Raw genomic sequence first — 21,755 nt, 5'->3', positions numbered from 1 at the left:
TCTAGGTGATGCTAATAACAGAACTCCACTTATGAATAAAAAAGGCTATGAGGTTTGATAATAGCATTTTCTTTCTCGGAAAAAGGTTAAGATTTTGAAGAGTGCCCATTTTCCACAGAACACAGTTGGAATGAATTAATCAACCTTAATTCTTTGTGGAGATAACACTTAGAGTGCATTTCTGGGGAAAGGATTTGAGTGTGTCTCAGGTGTTCACATCCATGCACACTAACATGTAAAATAATATTATAAAGCCGCAGGACCAGGCGGCCTCATCAGATGCATTTGCAATGTGAGCTGTAAGAATACTGTTAAAGCTAGAGGTTCATTTAAGTAGTGAAGGGGAGGGAAGATGAACTATAGACAGTTCACAAACATATTTATATTTCTACTGTCATATAGAGAGAGGCCCCAACCCATTCATCAGATTCAAAGAATTCCAGGATCCCCAAAAGTTCAAGAACTAACTATACTCCACACAGTAAAAATAATCTCTACAAAAGTGATTGAAACACTAAATTCAGACCCTGCTTTTAATTTCAGACAAATCACAGTTTCTCTGGGGTATAGTTTCCTCATCTGAATATTCTTTATCCTGTGTACTGTGTAGAGGTAATATGACAATGAAGAAACAGAACAGAAAAGAGAAACTCTGATAAAGGGCTATCATATTATTAATATTTTAACACTGAATTGTATTTCCACCATCAGAGGCAATACAGGAAAGGAAAAAAATCTGTAACAGTTTGAGTAAGGTGTGTCTGAAAGCCTCCACAAACTACAAAATAATGGAAGATCATCAAAGAAGAACTAAAATCAAAGCAAAGTTCTCTGTCAGGCAAGGTAAAGATAACAATTAGGTTATTTGATGAATCCATCTGAACTGAGGCAGGAATTCATTGATCTTAAGTACCTATTGCAAAACATCAACATTTTAAGTGAAAATGGCATTTAAGTTTTGCTCTTTTAAAGTAATGTTAGTAATAGTCCAGCTATCCATATATATTTTCAAAGAAAACACATCTAGCATAATGGTGGAAGCTTAAGAATACCTTCAATTACAATTTGTTATAAATGATAATAGCTCTGTGGCCTTGCTGCTCTGAAATAGAAACCATTCACTAACAGTGCTATTCAGAGAATAAAGCTGCTTATAAAATAAAAGAGTTGATAGCAGTTACCAAAGGTGGGGGAGGGCAGGTGGGGAGGCAGGGAGAAGGGGATTAAGGGGTATTATGATTGGCACACATGGTGTCAGGGGGGAACATGGGGAACACAGTGTAGCACAGAGAGGGCAAATAGTGACTCTGTGGCATCTTACTACACTGATGGACAGTGACTACAATGGGGTATCGGGGGGACTTGATACTATCGGTGAACGTAGTAACCACACTGTTTTTCATGTGAAACCTTCCTAAGAGTGTACATCAATAATACCTTAATTAAAATAATAATAATAATAAGAGTCGAGTGTCTACCACTACCAGACAGATTTCATGCATGGTCATATTTAACCCTGTGAAACAGAAATTATTATTCCTGATTTACAGATAAGGACACCCAGGTTCAGAGAGGTGTGACTAAGTTCATACAACCAGTAATATCAAAGAGAGAATTAAAAGTCTGGTCTCTTTGATTCCAAAATCTTTCCCCCTTCAACACATCTGCTATTTCTAGGATTTTTTTAAAAACTAAAAACAAATGTTTGTGGTGATATAATATGAAATCTAAAAGTGTTAGTACCTGAAAAAAAGCTTACAGTAAATTTTCAATAAAACATTTCTATAGTTATCCCCAAAACTTATTTCATAATTGTATACATAGGAGAAATTTCAGAAGGAAAATTACTTTTAACACAAGTACCACTTAGTGAGTGGCAGTGTAAGTGGTAAATGAAAGAGATAATATAACTCATGATTTATTTTTTTTTCTTTTTGTTGATGTGGTATATGATGTTGATGGATTATCAAATATTGTACCAACCTTGCATCCCTGGATATAACTCATGATTTAAAACTTAATGGCTAATACTTATTGTTTGACTGACAATACACCAACACTAAAAAAATGCAAATGTTATATTTAATCAGATGTTCCCTGCTCAATATTACCTATTTTTATACTGATCTTGAAATAACACTGGCAAGTTCTGTATTTTAAAATGAGGTTAAAGGATGATCTATTTTCCTCTAACCTTTGAGTCCTTTTCAAGAAACTTTTTTACCTTCATAAGTTCTGTGAGGATACCTCACAAATCATTCATTTCAGCTCTGATAAACAAAGCATTCAAGGAAGGCACTTCCTATTATTTATTCATCAGCAAAAAAAAAACGAAATACCACCTTCAAAAATACCTTTCCCTGAATATCCATCCACCACTAGTTCTTCAGCGAATGAGTGAGATGAGAGCCCACACCAGCCTCCTGGGGAGAAACTCCAGTTCTGTCGGGTGATCCTTCAAGCCTGAGACCCACAGCACAAATAGGAGCCAATGAGGAGCTCCCCCGGGAAATCAGGCTGGATACTTGTGAATGTGAAGAATTACCCGCTTCCCCAAAGTCCATATGCCATTCCCTTGTGGAGGCATGGGTCACTTGAGCAGCTTAAAGATGCGGGGAAGCCCCACAAAGATGAGGAAATCACAGGAATCTTAATCCTCTCAGCAAAAGGCAGAGGTCTGCGGCGTCCCGCCCGCAGGCCCCAGGCCTGAGCAGGGACAGCTCACCTGGGCAAACGGGCTGTCCAAGAAGAGAGAGCCCCATCGGGCCAGCTCACGTGCAGGGCCCACTTCAAAGCTCAGAGCACCCCCTTCTTTGATTCCCCAGGCCTAGTGGCCTTATGCATCTTTCTTTTCTGTCTTCCTCTGCGATACACCCAGCCTCCCAACCTCCCCAAGCTTCTCTCCACCGAAGCCCAGTACGAAAATAGCTTCCCTCCCTCTGCCCTGCCAGTCCAGTCCCAAAGCCACCTCCGAAAAGGGAGAAGCTAGAGCATAGGCCTGAAATTGTTTCAGTTCCTCCTTCCCTGCAACAAGTGGGCGCACTCTAGAGCACGGTTAAGAATGCATAACAATGAAAGAACGAGCAGACAGCTCTGCTTGGGCTTTTTTCATAAAACGCAGCTACCTAAATAATGTTAACAATGGTCACGGCTCCTGCTGGTGACAAGAGTTAGGTAACACCCTCCCTTCTGGTTTTCACAGAAGCAAGGGAATCTCTTGGGAGAAAAAATGATTTAGCCGTATTTTCCTCTTGAATTTTTGAGAATTTTTGTTATGATAACAACATTTAACATGAGCTCTATCCTCTTAACAATGAAACTTTAAGCCTGTTGATTAACAACTCCCTATTTCCCCTCCCCCTGGCACCTGGCAACCACCATCCCATTCTTTGATTTGTGATTATGACTATTTTAGATACTGCTAGATAAGATACCTTTAGATAAATGGAATCATGCAGAAAAAATAAAAGGCAATTATTGGTGAGGATGTGGAGAAAGTGGGACCTATGTGAACTGTTGGTCCGAATGCAAACGGTGCAGCCAGTATGGAAAACAATATGGGGAGTCCTCAAATAATTAAAAATAGAACTGTTACATGATCCAGCAATCCCACTTTAGGGTATTTATCAAAAGAATTAAAATCAGAATATTGAAGATATATCTGCACTTCTCTTTTTCATAGCAGCATTATTCACAATAGTCAAGAAACAGAAACACCCTGTCTGTCTGCTGGGGGGTGAATGAATAGAGAGAAGGTGCCACATACATACAATGGCATATTATTCAAAAATGAAGGAAATTTTGCAATCTGTGACAACATAGATGAACCTGGAGGACACTATGCTAAGTGAAATCATACTGCATGATTCCTCTTGCATTTGACATATAGAGAGACATCTGGAAGAATAGTGGAGGACAGTCGCCAAGAGGCAGAGTTGGACATCAGAATCTGGATTGCAAAGGGGCCCACTGGGGATGGCTGAATCAGTTAGTTTGCCTTAGTTGATAGTAAATGAAAGCAACGCAAAAAGGTTTGCACAGCTAAGAAAAGTGATTAATACATGTTATCGAGAAGCCCCAAGGAAGTGGGACTCCAAGGAGATGTGCTGTTTCAGCACCTACAGTTGTCATCTTGGACCATATTTCCACTTCTGCCTCACGCGCCCAGCACTCTCCTCTCTTCTCATGTTACTCCCTCTCAGGGTAACTTTATTAGTTTGTTAGGACTATCATAATAACAAAGTACCACAGACTTGGTGGCCTAAACAACAGAAACTTTGTGTCTCACAGTTTTGGAGGCTAGAAGGCCGAGATCAAGGTGGCAGAGAGCTGTGAGGGACGCTCTGTCCACGCCTTTCCCTTAGCTTCTGGTGGTTTACTGGCAATCTTTGGCATTCCTTGACTTGTAAAAGTATCACTGCAATCTCTGCCTTCATCTTTTCATAGTGTTCTTGCTGTGTGCATATCTGTAACCAGATTCTCCTTTTTTATAAGAACACTAGTCATATTGGATTAGGAACCCACTCTACTCCAGTATGATGTCATTTTAACTAATTACATCTGCAATGACCTGTTTCCAAATAGGGTCTTATTCTGAGGTACTGAGGATTAGGACTCCACTGTATTTTTTTGGTGGGAAGACACATTTCAACCTCTGTCATTAGCAAAGTAGCAGCTCCAGACATCACACTAGCTATGATGTCCCAAGGACATAGAGGTTCTCTCTTCCTCACTGCTTTTAAGAAACTTGTCTTATCTCAGTGATCAGAACTGTGTCATATGCCTACCGCTAACCAATTATTGGCCAAAGAGTTGTAATTGCAGATAACTGGAGGTGAAATGCTCCAGCAAATGCAATTACTACCCTGATTGATACACAAGAGGAAGGAACACAGAAAGTGTTGTGCATCTCAGATGCTCTGCTCTCCTAAGTCTTCCGGACCTCTAAGTTGTGAGCTTTGCTTCTTTTTTCTAACTGCACTTATTACCCTATTAAGATAAATGTTGGCTGAAGAAAATTCAGCAAGTATTAAAAAACATTTTTGAATGATTCAAATCCCACCGAGATTTCTTCTTCCTAAAGCATTGATACACATATTTATTGAAGGAAATTGTAAAATGTTAATATTTTACAAACCAATTAAAACAAATCTGCTCAATCCCAGAGGGACAGCCCCTACTACTACATGCATTAGAAAATATATTTCCCATCTGTATAAATTATACATACATACATATATAAATACACACACACACACACACACACACATATATATATGTTTCTGGGATTATAGAGTGCATAGTGCTGAGTAGACTGCTTTTTACAGTTAATATTAATTTGTTTATATTTCTAATTGTAGCATAAGAGTAGTCAAATTATCTGAAACACCTCACCTCCAACATAATTACACTCTATAGTGTAAATGATACCAAAAGGTGTACATTTGGTATCAGTGGATAGCCATCAAATAAATATAGTGTAAATGGGAATGTGTAATGATACCAAAAGTATCCTTCTGGTGATACCAAATGTGTTATTTGCTATCATTAATTGCAGTAGAGTTCCGTCTCAAGTTAAGTCACAGAATGAAGTTCTTGGTTCCAGCCATGGGAAGGGAGAAAAGGTCTGGTCAGAAAGGAATTAAACATTTCACTAAAACCAGAGTCAAGTCATCAAACGCTACCTCCTCTGACTCTCTCACTAAGGAGGACTCTCCCACTTGTGCTCAATTACTATTTGTCTGTGTTTCTGTCTTTCTGACCCCCTGTGTCTTCTATCATAACCCCTTGAATAGTGCTATCATTGGTTTTTTACATGACAATCCCCCTAAGAGCAGCCATGAGTCTGGCCTGCTGGTCTGAACCTGACATCAGTAGATACCAAATACGTGTTTTATTGAGCATATGAATTCATTCATTCATTCACAGGAAAATGAGCTCAGATTTTTGTTTTCTCATTCCCCACAATGATTTCCTGCAACTACCTTACATTAAAAAAGATAAAGTTTGAATGGTTAATTTTTAAAGTATCACTTGGAAGAAAGTTAACTGTAATTATTCCAACACTGACCTGGATATTATGCTTAAGTATTAGTGAGACATGTGCCTAAAAAAGCCAGGTGTCTATGAAAATCAAGTAATAACCTGACAGCCAGGTGATGGTTGCTAAGAAACTGCATTTTTCTGTGAACACATGGTGTATGAAGCATGGCCTAGATTCATATCCTACATAAGACGTCTTCCTTAGAGTTACCGAAAAAGTCTGATTTTGCATGGCTTGTCAAGGCATGCGTTACTCCCTCCACCATCCTGCTCCTGATATTCTGTATGTTTCTATTCCTAGAATGTCATTCAACACCTTTGTTTGTCTGAACCCCAGGTTATGTAGATTACAGACTGAGGCCCCCTTCAGCTCCAAAGCCTTCCAGTGGCCTTGAGTGTCACCCTCTCCCCGAGTTACCTGAGAAATCAGCCAGCACTTCTGATATACCAGCCGCTAAACACAAGAATTAAATATCTACGGTGTTTCCATTCCAAAGAGAAATAAAATAAATTGGATATCATCTGCAAGTTTTGAAGACTTTTGCCCACAAGTGGACCGTAATGGAGATTTTATTATACTCTGCTCAAATAGGAAGTTGACCCCAACCCTTGACAATGGGAGGTCCAAAAAGTACTTAGGGACTGTGCTAAATTCAAGAGCTAGGAATTGTTTTTTAAATAAACATCTTAATATTTAACTGTTGTTAGGCACAAAGTTTTTATTGCAAGTAACAGAAACTCAAATCAGATTATCTGAAGCAAAATGCTAAAAGGACTTTTGGAGACATCAGAATAACTTGAACAATGCACAAAATTGAAAGGATTGCAGAAAAATCAGAAACATACTGCGGATGTCAGGGGCTAAAACCACTGACACTAGATAATTCTCCCTCCACCCTTGTCTCCAACCTTATCATCCTCTCCTCTCTGGTCTTCAGTCTCATTTTCTCAGGTTTGTACCCAGGCCAAGGAAGTAAGTGCTGGCAACTTTAGAGTCACTCCCTGAAGACAGGAGCTCTGGCTCTTCACCCTGGTGTGGGAGGCTCTGTGGCAAGATCATGACTATCCCGGCGCAGGTGGCTTGTCTAGCTGTGGCACAGGGGTGGGGTGGGTGCAGTGGTTGACAGGCCTTCTGGAACCACTGTGGGTGGGCGCACCCAGCATCTAAGAGGAAGAGTGAAGCTGTTACAAGATGAGTAGAACCCAAGATAAGCAGGAAAAGTCACTAAGTCCATTACTTTAACCATGTTGGAAATAATTTTAATATCACTTTCATCAATTTGTCACTGCAAAGATACAGGGTAACCTAACCCCCATATTATACAACATTGTCTCTAATACTCACTATTCTAAAACTGTTTAAACTTTTTCACTTTGAAACAGCAAGGGATCACTGTGACAATGTAGTTGATTATTCTTACACATGTCCTTCTCTAAAACACTCACATAAAATTCTAAGATTTACTTTTTACCAATTTAAAGAAGATTTTTTTATGGAAAGACAAAAAGCAAAAGTGGAAAAGGAGAAAGATGCATATGAAGCACCTCCCCAGCAGTTTCTAATAGTTCTAAAATCATTGTTTCCAAGTTCTTAACAATCTCTCATTTAATTACAAGAGTAACAACATTCAGGCTAACAAATGTAAGGAATCCCAAAGGAAAAACGTTGTGGGTTTGCAGGTGTTTGCCGCAAACTGCAGGAGCCTCTCAGCTTTGTGGTTACAGCTGGAGTCCCTGGGTTCTCATTCACCTGTGCCTCCTAAATTCATAGTACATTTGCAGTGAAGGAATATGACACATCTATATGGGAAAAGTTCTCTTAAGGCACAAACTGTTTATTCAGTAAGTATTTATAGAAATATATTCACTCTTTCTCACATAGAAATCTATGTCTGTATTTTTTTTCAAAAATTATGTTTAAGGAAGTGTTACCACACAGCTAGTTGGAATTTTTCAGCTGTTCATAAAATATTTATGTACCAGAAGTGTGGTAAGTCCACTTCATCGCTAGTCTTTCAAAACATCCTGGATATTCTTCTCTGTCTGAATAGTTACTCATACAAATTAATCTAACCCAATTCCATCCTGTTAATTTAAGAACATTTCATGCAGGCCTTCTAATCATCTCTAGCCTCTGCAAGTTTTCGGTTTGCTTTCAAATTGTACTAACTCCAGTCCCATTTATCCACTTTAGTGTCTTACTCCTGCAAATTCGCATAGAGTCAACTCCTCTTCCAGGATTAGACATTTACTCCTAATCAGTCACAATCACATGAAACAAATGGCCCACTGAAACCAGCATAGTGTGAGGTGAGTTCATTTACTTACAAAGCTTCACATTCCCAATATGCATACGGGAGGTAGGGAACCCAAAGATGTTGTGTGAACCTGGGGCTTCCTGCAGAGCTGCTGTTACCCCTAGGCCAGGGGGAGGGAGAGTGATGCCAGAAGCAAAGGCTAGGAGTCCGCAGACCAGTGCAGATCCAGTAACTGTCAGATGAGTTGGGTACCAAAATCAAAAGTTTACTCTGAAATGCAATTTTATAGAATAATTGTGTGTTTGTTTTATCTAATGATGAAAATGGTTTGGATTATCTCTGTATTTTAAATTTTATTTTTCTAGTAATTCCTTTGCATTCTATTTACAAAAGTACCAACCTGTGACAACCTGTGACAAGCTGGAAATAAGAAAAATAAGCTGGCCCTTCACAACTGATAGTGTGAGAAGCTCTGCTCTGGAGAAGGCTTTCTGGAGAGGAGCTGCCCTTCAGTCACACAACACAGACAGTGCAGGGGAACCCAGTGGGAAGACGGGCAAGGAACTGGGTAACCTGTCCTCACCCACCTCCCTCCTCTAATCTCCTGCTGAAATTCCCATTGGCTAAGACCTTTGATGTCCATACAGGTCAGTCCTCTGGGACAAAGGGTGGAGAGTGAATCTCCATTCTGTACAATTGAAAGTTCATTTCCCCAGTATATCAAACGCACAAAATCCATCATCACAGAGCATCATCATTTTGGGCATAGCCCCTGTGCCTCTCAGCCCCACAGGACTCTGGGGGAACACAAAGCCTTACAACCACCTCAAGACACAAACACAGTGTCAGGTCAGTTGCTGAAAGCATCCAGTCCAATATGTCAATCAGTACTTTCATCTTTAATTAGAAATAAGCCTTCTGAGAGGGAATCTTTCTCTTCTCCTCTCTTACTCCCCATTGCTAATTGTGGCTTCTGGCCCCTCCAGGGTTAAGTACTTGGGTAGACGAGGGCGTAGAGGGTATAGAAAAGTTCTTGCTTGCCAGGTACAGTAAAAAATATGGTGTCTTGCTCTCTGGACTGACAAGTGCTTAAAAGCAACCCTTTCTCTTGTCAACACTTTAGGTTCTCTGGAGGGGCTCCTCCCCAGGACTCCTCTAGTTCTCCCTCTGTCCCGCCCGACTCAGACCTTGGGTTTCTGGAAGTCCACTCAGTACTGTCTTTAAGATGGTACACCTCTTAAATGATTTTTAAGTTGTTCCAGACCAGATTTCTCACCCCCATGTTTCACACTAGACTGAGGGAATAGTCATGTGTCCTTCGTCCCAACGAACTCTAGGACTGAAGGTCAAGCCAAGGCAGCCACAACACTCCTCACTTGATCCCCAGCACCATTTGTCGGCACCTCTCAGCCTCTCTGTTTCCCGGGAGAGGGTCAGACACCAGTCCGCTGTGCCTGTCCTGCCTGCCACAGCCCCTGCCAACATTCTGCGGGCCCACCATGCAGCTGGCTGCAAAACACAGGATGAGACAGCTCTTATCAACTTCCTCAGCCTTTTCAGGGAGGAAAATATTTCTGATTTGAATTCTTCCTAAGAGACTTTCCCCTGTAATTCATAATTTTACATCTTTACTTTTCTTTCCAATGAGCCCTGCTCAAACATCCCTTTAGTGACGGCAAGCACGGTGGCAAATAATCCACATGTTGCTTTGCGGGGTTTTTCCCGCAGATGAGGCTATAGAATTGTAGGATAACAGGCACCACCACTGAAATAGGAATGAGGCCATTACATAAAGTTTAAAAAAACATGAAGGACCTACCCGCTACAGTCACTCTTTGATAATCTCCCTGTGTACATCCAAACTAAACAACAGCGAGATCTGAAATCACCACTAGCCCATTTTATTATCTACAAACATCCAATAACAACACTTAAAGGGCCATAATGACCCTTACAGAGAGAGGGGGGAAAAAGAAATAAACAATTTTTTATTTTATTTTTGTCAATTGCTGCTAACAGTACTTAGTTTCACAGTTCTAGATAGGAGCCGGTTAATCAGAAGAATTTTAAAGAGAAAGATCAGAGTCTGTAGAAAAAAGAGCTTGTTTTCAATTTCCTTAGAATTTAGGCCATCCTGTGAAAAACATAGAATGTCTTCAAGGCAAATAGTGCTCCCAACAGGCTGAGACAAAGAAACCGTAAGTACGATTGTGTAGGAGCAATACTGTTTGTAGGGTAAGACTGGTCAAGGTGGACGAGTGTAATTAAAATAGTCATAAAGTGACAAGAAGTAAACTAAAATGTCATGAAAATCCCAAAGAGAAGCAGTTCCCTGAACTGACCACGTCAGAACCAATGAGAAGAATAAGTTCTCCAATGAAACAGGTGCAAACCCCTCTATACCTGAGAGGGCCACCAGTCTAACGAGGTGGAACAAGACCCTAATTTTATTGGTGGTGGTGTATCCAGCTAAAAACATTTCCCAGCTTCTTTTGTAAGCAGGTGTGTCTGCGTGTGTAATTCTGTCGGTGAATACAAGTGGAGATTGTTGTCTATGACTTCTGAGAAAGCTCTTGTAAGAGGGATGCAGAGAGCTGGGTGTGAATTTTTTTTGTTTTTCTGCCCATTCCTCCCTCCTGCTATCTGAATTTACACTATAAGGCTGGATCTCTCTAGCAAAGATCTTAGAACATGAAGTAATCTCGAAGTCAGAAGCCATGACAGAGTAAAGGAGGCTGGGTTCCCACCAGCCACGGAATAGCCATGTCACCCCGTCCTGCTTCTTCCATACTTTTTTATAGGAAGCAAAGAAAACCCGACATGTTTAAGCACCCGTTATTATACTAGTAAATCCCAAACACGATCCTGGCATCTTCTTGGTCTTAGCAGATTCCAACAGGTGATTTTCATTTTCACTCAACTTCAACTACCTCAGCAATGCCGCCTGCTTGCCCGGTGTCATTGGTTCATAGACTGGCAGCCTGTCACCTGGAAATGTTAAATATGGGGAGAAAGTCTGTCTTAGAATTAATGGAAGAGGTATTCAGTTTTCAGTTTATCTCACTGCCTTAGCTTACCTGAACTCTTACTAGTAAAGTCAATGATTATGAGACATACAGAAGTTGGGTACCTCTGATACGGAAAGCGAATGGCTGTGAGAGAATGCTTTATGCATATTCAGCACAGAAAGGGAGGGGAGCGACATGCAGTCTGACATGGTATTGCAACCACAGCTGAGGAAAGGCAGTGTCCCCGAGAAGGCGGCTGAGTGTTAGGGAATCCACTTATTCCCAGGCGAAGAACCCCTTGTACTGTATCGGACCTTAAGTAAACACAGAGGGTGTCTGTAAGTCATGGCAGCCAACTGATGAAAACCAAAGTGAGACCCAAAGGAAGACAATGCCAATCAGAGCATGGACGGCCACCTGGCAGCTAATGGTCCCCTGGCACAGGCCATCAGTAGTTACCACACCTACGCCAATGAGATGGTAAATTCATAGTGCTGCTTCGGTTCTTCTCAATTCATTCCTCTTTTTAATTTGAGCTCCTAAAGAAACCTTTTTATATGTGGTTGGTCAGAAATACCTTTGTAAGGCTTTATGAAGCATCTGGAGTTCATTGTAAAATGCTCTTTGGGGACTGTTACACAACTGGACTCTCATGCTGGCTATGCTGAGCCACTGCTACAGAAACGAGCATGGCAGGATTTAGGTGCACAGTCTGAAGACACAGGTTATCCTGACTCAGGTCATTCAGTGTCACATCCACACATCTACACTAAATGACTTATACTGGTAAAAGAAAATAACATTCTCATAAAAAGGAGCAAGCATAAATATTAGAGTTCAAACAAGGAAGTGGTACTGGAAGTTTTGGGTGAATTACTATTGATATTTGCTGTCTCTAGAGACTACTTAAGATAGATTGAATCCCTCTGTACTTCTTCACTCTCCCCCGTATTAGAATTGCCCATCTGTGCCCTTTGCCACATGACCCACTGCATGTCCTACTGCCGTGGCCCCAACCCAGATGACTCCCAGCCTGATGCTGAGCCTCCCAGCAGAGCTCTGGCTAGATCGGCTGAACTTCCTCCACAGACCTGTGAGCCTCAGGTTCTTGGTGTTCTTACTCTGCATTAGTATGGTAACAGGATCTGCTTTGGTCTGAACTCTATGTCCCCCGAAATTCTTATGTTGAAATCCTAACCCCCAAAGATGATGGTATCAGGAGGTGGGACTCTTGGGAGATGCTTAGATCATGAGGATGGAGCCCTCAGGAATGACTTGTGCTCTTATGAAAGGATCCAGAGAGGTCCCTGGCCTTTCCACCATGTGAGGACACAGAGAGAAGTCACCATCTATGAACCAGACACCAATCTGCCGGTGCTTTGATCTTGGACTTCCGGCTTCCAGAATTGTAAGGAGTGAATTCCTGTTGTTCATAAGTTACCCAGTCTGTGTTAATTTGTTATAGCAGACTGACAGACTATGACAGGGTCTCAGCTACTAGTAGGTATTTTTAAAAGATCAATAATGCAAAAATAAAAATATATAAACTGATATAGAATTCACTGAAATCATTTTTGGTTTGTCACAGTGGCATCTTTAAAGTCTGCAATTATAGAATACCCAAATGGTATAAGGAGTGCTCCAGTGTAAGGTATCCTGGTGTAATGACAGGTTTATACTTTTTCAAACAGTTATCTAGGGATAGAAAGGACAATTTAAATTTAATCTCAGCTTTCCATATCCTACCTTGAACCTGCAACCTGAGTGTCGAGTAAGTAGCAATTTTCTTTTTGCTTTTTGGGCCTTGATGCCCTCCTGCCTCTGCTCCCTTGAGACTGAGGAAAACGGCCAAAACAGCAACACACAGAGAGAGTGACATGAAGCACCCCGACAGTTCGCACATGCACAGTGATCTACCGATGGAGGGTCTGTTGAGCAATCTTGTTTTTATATCACATTGTAAACAGCTTCTTGACCCAGACATACAATCTGGGCTTTAAAAAGGCAAAGATTATTTCTTAAGATTCAATGTAAACAGATGAAATGATAAAAACAGATTCTATATTTACTGACTTAAATGAACAATGATTAGTCTCTACAGTATTTATTTGCTGTAAATACCCTTGAAATAAACACATCACCAGTTTCCTGTTTCTCTTTCTTCCCCATAAAACCAGGTACATGGAAGTCACTTGAAAAGATACACAGTAAGATGAATAATGAGTAACACAATACATGGTTTCAAAGGTTTTTACTAGTAGGTCAAACAATAATTTTTAAGTTGTCAGTCATAAAGTGAAATGTACATAAAATGTTAAATATTCATAAAATCTGCATTATTGCTATGTGACACCACTTTATGGTCCATGGGAAAATACAATTCCTGAGATCATTATTGGCTTTTATCAATCATTTTCCTCACTGTCCCATCATCTTTCCTTAAGTGACTTGGGAGTGTGAATTGGGGTCAGGATGTTCAATTATAGACAACTTTCTATATCTGCTAAATGAGAAAACAGGTTCTATCTTTTATGAAAGGTAGAAAAATAACCACAGTGTGCAGAATTTTTCTTCCAAGGAAAGCCATATAGGGAAAATGTAGACCGAACACAAAAGAGGTCTTTCCTGAATGACTCTCAATCACCCATAAGGAATCTATGCTTTCTAGTTCATCAGTCCTTGACTGACAGCAGTCCAGCTATTATTTTGCATTTATTTAAAATATCCCCTTCTAAATAATTGTGTTCATCTTTAAAAGATAATTGCTTAACATTACATTCAACTTCTTTCTACAAACCAACACATTCTTTGCCTTCACAGAGCAAATGCATTGTATCGTGAAACTGAGTTGTCAGCTTTACATACTCTTCAACCATCTGTCATGGTACAACCACAACAGAAGTCATTTTACAGAAGCAATCCTGGCTTTTTATGGAATCTGGCAGAGTTTATACTTAGAGATAAAGTATCAGACAAAGTCTGAACTTAGTGGGGCTAACAAACATTTACTGACCTCATAATTCATTCATATTATCTTAGGCTGGTTTTCAAAACAATCGTACAAGTCCCTAACAAATACAAAACAGTACAAAAGCTGTGAGCAATCTTTCTTTCCTGGGTTCATTAAGGCCTTGGAATCATTTATATCTGTGTTATATATGTTTTGATTCCATTTCTCTGGTATAGAAATACAAAATACATTTTGATGTACTTGCTCGTGAAAGCAAGAGAACAAATTAATTGAAAGAAAACCAGTGTGAGACCACTTGGCCTTTTGAAACTACCATAGAGTTTTAAAGGCTTATACAACCTAGCCTGTATTCTTTTCTGGGTCTTCGTGTCCACATGATTATAGAATAAACATTTCTTTCTTTGCAGTGATTTTCTAGTACGCATGAAACATGGAAGAGTGGGTATTTACTAAAGATCTCATATACCAGGCTTTTCAGACTGGAATTGAAAACCTTTTGAAGCATTTTAAACAACAAACAATGGCTTATTCCACAGATCTGAAACCAATAATCAGTTTTCTTGACCTACAGTTCAAAAAAAAATGATCTTTCCACTAAACAGGATCAGCTTAAAAATCCCTTCGGAGATGTTTTTATTCGCTTGCCTTCATTAGCAATGCCTCCTTTCATTTCCTATTATTCCAATTCAATTTCTCCTGCATACAAAGTAATGAGCAGAATGGCTGTGAATCCCGTTAACATTCCAGCATTCTGAATCATGAAGAAGGTGAAATCGGTTTTTCTTCCAGTTACCTTCTCTCTCAGCATATCGTTCATCTCTGGAAACTAGAAGAAAGATATATTGTTAGATTACTGTTGCCCCCTTGTGGTAAAACATAAAACAGCCATGCATAGATTTCTGTGGAGATGGGGAGATGACCATTTATTTCAGATGTTTAAATGTTTTGACATAGATAGCATAATAGAGACATCTAGCCCTCTCAGACATAAAATAGAGTTCCCCAAGTGACTATCCCCAGTGGGATAGGATTTACCTCATTTTATGTCCCTTTCCGTCTCTTTCTTACTTTCTGTGCTCCATCCACACCATTCTTTCAGGACCTCAAATACATCCAGCCTCTCTCCATCCTCAGAATCTTCAAACCCATTAAAATCTCTATATGAACTCTTCTTTTTCCAATTTTTCAATGAGCTAAAACCTTCAGGTTTCAGCTTAAATCATATTTTTCTGGAAAGACTTTCTTAGACCCTCCTAACTTACATTGGATTCTCCTATTATCATCTCTCATCATTATATATTGCTCTTCCTTTTATTTCACAGATTTGTTTTTACCTGTAACTATTTAGCCATGTGTGTGTTTGGTTTGTCTGATGGATCAGACTTCACTCTTTGTAGATGGAAAGACCCAGAAAAGGGAGACCGGGCCTCTCTTGCTTGCTCCAGGGTCCACAGTACCTTACCAGTTCCCAGGCCTGGTATAGAAATGTCGGTCAATAGTAGCTGAATAAATAAATGTTTAGACATCACTATACATCTAACACCTGTTCTCTTCAATTCGTTTCCTTTTGCTTGCTCTGCCCCTCACAAAATTTTAAGATTTTTAAAGAAATTCTGCACTGTTCTAGGATTGTATAACAACCTCATTACAGTGAGAGAACACCAAGTTCTATACTTAAAAGCTACTCTTTCTCAGCAGCTAACATCTATTGAAAAGGCTCCATAAGGAAATCTGTAAATGCTAGCTTTTCAAAAGATACTCCAAAATGATTTGCTATACATGCAGTGGTGCACTGTACCAAAGCATCCCAGAGGTCTCCAGAATTCAGTCAATCCCTGTGCCTAAGTTAAGAAAACTGTTACTAGGATAAAATGAGTCAAAGTTAGGAAACCATTCTGAAACATGCTGCTATAAGTCCATGCAGCTCCAGTTATTAGTATTACTTATTTAAACCAAGCAACTCTAACAGATTCTGTTTTCATCAGAGAAAGAAGTGATAGCCTAGTATAAACATGGCGTGAGACACGAATTCTGCAAAGAAAAACATAAACGCAGTGATGGTTCTAAGAGATGAAATCCAAGTTACTGAACAATGGACATGAAGTTAAACAGTTATTTGAAGCTAAGAATGCAGATGAAGGAAATTAAATCATTAAATTATATATGTAACACATATTTCATTCTATATAGAAAAGATTCGCATACACTTAGCACATTTTCATTTTCTAGAAAGCTGCTCATGATTCATTTGAAAATGTGCAAGGCCATTGATACTCTGTTATACACACACACACACACACAGAACAGACACACAAAGACCTAGACTTAGCTTAGACATTAACAAAGCTACAAATATATATTGACCCAAGTAAATATTGCCCAATTTAAATTTACAAGTTTTAGTTTAACCCAAAAGTCTCTCACTCTTTAGAACTTTGACAACACAAAATGCTATTTAATCTAACAAGTTAATCCCTTTCAAATGTGACAGCCTTCACAAAAGAGGGAGGGAACCCCTCTGAGGACATATTATAGTATACAAGGTTTACCCACCCCAGAGCCAAAAACCTGGGAAAATATCTCGATTTAAGCATATCTAAACTTTAAATTAAAACAAGATAACATTTTTAAATTTCTCACCATATCTGCCAGAGAAATATAGAGAAACATGCCTCCAGCAAGGGCAAATATAATATTTGGAGCAAAATTGTTGCCCACCAAAATGCCAAAAGCCATCCCGACATAACAGGAACAGGCAGAGAGGAAATTGAACAACAGGGCTTGTCGAGTGCTCATTCCGGCATTGAGGAGGATCACAAAGTCCCCTGAAAGAAGAAGAAAAAGATCAAGTGAATAGCTTTTTTCTATTTGGGGATGAGATCAAAGAGAATCATCAATATCCAACAAGGGCTCCTTCACTTTAATGCACCCATAGGATTTTTAGGAGTGTGTCACCTGAAATGCCTCACCCCCCTGAAACCAAGTGAGCGCCTTGGACAGGGTGAGCTGAGCCCCTTACCCAACTCGTGAGGAAACTCCTCACACAGGATGGCTATGGAAGTGCTGAGTCCCTGAAGAAGAGACAAGGTGCAGGAGGCCCCAATTGCCAGGCCATCGATGAAATTGTGGAGGGCGTCACTGAGGGTTATCATCCAGGCAATTGTCCCTATTTCTGCCAGTTTGGGCCCCTTCAAACAGGTACATGAACTGGGCTCCTTTTTTCCATCCTGTAAAATAAGAGAAAAGCAATCAATAGGGGAACCAACATTTCTTGAACATCTAAGAGATACAGAGAGATAAGAGATATGTTATGTATTGAGAGAGACAAATAGTTCCAATTTTCAGAGTGGATGTCCTATTGCCTCTGGTCTCATCATGGTTGAGGAAAGAAGAGAATATTGTATATATAGAATGATATGTAGCAGAGCGAGAAGGGAAAAGAACAGATTGGCAGGCCTTGAACAAGACACATAAAACACACTTTTTGTTTTTCCCTTAAACCAATCCTTTAGAATGAACAAATTCTTACTATTGCCTTCCTAAAATGTAACAGGTTCATTGAAGAATTTGATTTGCTCACATATTTTCAAATAAAGGAATTTTTCAAAGACTAAATTTAAAGTCTTTTCCATGTTACGATTTAAACGTGAAATTCACATTTAAAGCATGATGACATCAAGAATCATTTATTCTAATCCCTCCTATTTTCTATCAACTTAAGTAAATTTCCACTGTGTTCCAGGTGGTGTTCAGGCTGTAATGATGTGGTCCCTGCTAGCCCTAAATTTCAATAATCTGCTTAACAAATTTCAGGAAGTATGACCGAGACATGCTTGTCTTTACACTAGCATTTTTTTCCATTTTGAAGCAATAATAAAACCAGAAAATCCTACAATGGACCCTTTGTTAGAATTTAGATTTCTGTAAAATTTACAAAATTGTATAAAATCAAATGACAAATGCCAACTAAAGCATTTTCCAAAAACTATAGAAAAACACAGCAAAACACGAATTTATTTTTAAGTAGGGAAGCAATTTGCACTGAACTGGGGAACATTTTATTCCTAATTCTATTAAATCTCAACTCTACCTCAGCAGCTAATCAACATATTCATTAAACATCTGCGATTTGTAAAACAGTGTTAAGGGATGCTATGCGAAGTACGTAGAAGTGGGAAATACAGCTTATATCTTCAAAGGGTGTACTTAGTTGGAGGAAGAAGAGGTCAAGAATATGAAGGACTTTTTAAAACACGGGCAGTGTATATCCGACTGACAGGGCCTTCCTTCACAGAACCACCCAAGAGGTTCTACATTTATACCAACATCGGTATTTGCTCAAACCACTTCTGGGACTGTTTCTTCAGAATTGACTTAATGATTTCGCACTACATCTTTTCACTGTTTCCTTAGTGGCAAATCTTTGGAGTATGTTTTTGTTTATAAGCACAGATGGGTTGTTAGTTAACAGTAGTAGTTTAAAATAACAGCAAAATGGTCAGAGCAAAGGTATATAGTATATATTACATGCCAGACACTGCTCTAAGCACTTTGAATATTTAATTCCTTTAGAACAATTCTGAGTTGAGTACTACTATTATCATCACTTTGTAGGTGAGGGAACTCAAGTGCAAAAAGGTTTGTGAGCTCACTCAGGGATGCAGATGTGGGCTTCTTTTAGTAACTGTTCTACTACTCCACACCTATGATGCAAGGAAGGACTGCTCCTTGTTTGTCTTAGGATCTGAAGGCAGTTTGCAAGAACACCCCTTCCTCTCAAAAAGTTCTTCTAAATATTTGTAACAATGGTGCAATAAGTGTTTAATCTCCTTTTATTTGAAAAGGCAAATCTCATGAGGATAAACAAAATTCCAACTGGTCTTAAAATGTGGACTTTCATTTTATACTGTTAAAGATAAACTGGGGCAAATTAAATATTTAAGACTTTATTTGAGCAGAAATAAATCAAATCAGGCAGCATCAAACTGGAAGTGGTTAGGAGTGTTGTCAGGCAGCTGCATCTGAAGCGGTCTCTGCCTGCACAGTAGGCAAAACCTCAACCCAGAAGGGAGGATTCCTGATTCTGATAAGAGAAAATCTTGACCAGGTTGGATGAGTATAGGTAAGGATGGAATTCATTAGAGCAAGTGTAGTTGCGAATGGCAGCAGCCATGCGGGCAGCAGAGAGCAAGGAAAAGCAGAACAAGGAAAAGGAAGTTCACTGAACTCCCTCTCAGCACAGGACAGATCCCTTGCCAGCTCCTGAAGCCAGGGTCACCCGGAATTCAGTGTCCATTTGAATCTGTGCTGTGTGGGAACTAAGCCCCTACCACCCCAGGATTTGGGGGAGCTGCAGAGCACTAGATGGAGTAAGATTATGTTCTGAGAAATTCCCAAAGCAAAGAGAGATTTTCATCAAGGAGGCTACTAAAAAGCATGATCATATAGTTGCAGTCCTGTCTGGATCGCCCAGATGAAGGGAGCTTGCAAGTCCAAGTCAGAGATCTTAGCCCTTCCTTACTTATCTGAAGTAGGACAGAGAGAGTGAAGACTTGTACTTAAGTCTAGAAAATTGAATTAAATAGCAAAGTAACAAAGATGCTTCCCATTGGGAAAAGAGGTCTCTTATTTACCTCCCAAGAGCCTTGGAAAAGCACAGAGATAAAACACAGTAAGTGAAGTAGCAAGAAGTCATTATTTAAAGCAAAGTACACACTCAAAGAAAGGGAAGTACTAGCAACCTCAGAGAGGAGGCCCTCTTAAAAGCTTAGGATTCTGTCTTTGAGGGATTTCAAGTATGGGGCAAAGGGCTGGAGGTGGGGTGGGGGGTCACGTAGGTTTGACATGTGGTCTCATGATGTCTTTCTCTGGTGAAAGACATGTTATTATCCATAGTCAGTCCTCTAGATAATTCTGTAAGAGAAACTTAACACAAGACATCTTTTGATCCTGTTCTCTAAGATAGTGGTTAACCTTAACCAGTGGGAACATATCATTTAGGACTACTTGCCCTGCCTTAATTGAGGGTTGGTTATTGGCTGATTACCATAAAATATGTTAAGAATCTTATCTCCTAACTCCCTGGTTTTTAAGATGGAATCTTAGCCTTAACATGGAGTTGCTTCTGTTCTTACTATACTATTTATATCTCGGCATTTTTCATTATAGGCAGGAAAAACTAATCATGATAGTTTGTCCCATGTCCCTGCCCTACCTCAGGAGTGAGCCACCAACAGAAGCCCAGGGAGAGACTTACAGACAAAAGGCGGAAGCAAAGTGAGAAAATTATTGATTGGCTATAGCATAAAACCTCACTGGCTTTTTGAGACTGTCTTTGGGTTCCAGTTTGACACCCCTGATGCATTTATGGGCTTGGATTTTGGTTTGCTTTTGCGTGCAGCCATGGCATTAGAGGCACCATAGTCTAAAAGCCTCTTTGTTTAATTAATTTAAGAATTGATATATTTTAAATGCATTCATAATTTAATACTTGTCAAATGGGTGGCTTGGGTGAGAAATGCCCCAGAGCAGGAAGGAATTACTGCCAAAGGAGAAAAAAAAGGGTCATGTGAAAAGCTGTCAGGACCTTGGCTTTGCAAAAACTAACTGCAAGATATGAGTAATAAGACCAGTTGTTTTCATCTTCTGACCTGGTTAACCTAATCACACATTTATAATTTCTTTATTTACTTGGAATGATTTAGGAAAAAGATTACAAGACCAAGTCTTAACTACCTGATATTATATACAGAGTCTGTTTATAAACTACTTTAATTCTGAAAAAGAAGTTAAGTTAATATATCAGATATGATTCTCTTACCTCTAAGTACAGATATTATTAACTCTATTTATTATGCTTCCTTTTAGCTTAGGTCTTCTTTTAAGCTTAGGTTTCAAACAACACTGTTGGGTAGGTCAAAAGTCATAGATTTTTAATAGGTTTGGAACAAATGAAAGTAGGCAAATGCTCACAAAGAGCTCTTTCTTAATTCACCTGGAACCAAGTCATGAAGCAGAGAACACTAAATTCAAGTTCTTCTAGTTAAGTTAATGAGTAGTCTTCTGTCCCCCTTTTTTTTTCTTTTTTTTTTCAAATAGACTTTATTTTTTATAGAAGTTTTCATTTTCACAGAAAAATTGAGTGGAAGATACAGAGATTTCCTGTCTTCACTTAGGCACATCCTCCTACATTAGTAACATCCATTTCCAAACTGGTATATTTCTTACAATCGATGAATGTACATTGACAACAGCATTATCCTCTAAATTCATAGTTTACATTAGGTTCACTCTCGGTGTTATCCATTCTGTGGGTTTAGACAAATGTATAATGACATGTACCCACCATTACAGTATCATGCAGAGTATTCTCACTGCCCTAAAAACCCTCTGGGCTCTGCCTATTCATCCTGCCTCTCTCTCACCTCTAGTCCCTGGTAACCACTGGTCTTTTCACCCTATCCATGGTCTTGCTTT

The 21,755-nt window shown here is 39.5% G+C and overlaps 1 protein-coding gene across 2 annotated transcripts in view; it reads right to left on the bottom strand.

Moving 5' to 3' along the window:
- Positions 1-13,542: 13,542 nt before the first annotated feature.
- Positions 13,543-21,755, bottom strand: part of SLC39A8 (solute carrier family 39 member 8) — a 77,756-nt gene continuing 69,543 nt past the window's right edge. For both annotated transcript variants that reach the window (XM_017651442.3, XM_037020121.2), the window contains exons 7-9: positions 17,299-17,506; positions 16,920-17,104; positions 13,543-15,105 (exon numbers count right to left, since the gene is read on the bottom strand). In XM_017651442.3, coding sequence (XP_017506931.2) covers positions 14,956-15,105; positions 16,920-17,104; positions 17,299-17,506 — 543 coding nt within the window. In that variant the 3' untranslated portion in view covers positions 13,543-14,955. The remainder of the gene's footprint in view (positions 15,106-16,919; positions 17,105-17,298; positions 17,507-21,755) is intronic.

This window comes from Manis javanica, chromosome 5 (genome assembly GCF_040802235.1).
Source record: "Manis javanica isolate MJ-LG chromosome 5, MJ_LKY, whole genome shotgun sequence".
NCBI classification, from domain to species: domain Eukaryota; kingdom Metazoa; phylum Chordata; class Mammalia; order Pholidota; family Manidae; genus Manis; species Manis javanica.
This window is presented reverse-complemented; position numbering and strand designations above follow the sequence as displayed.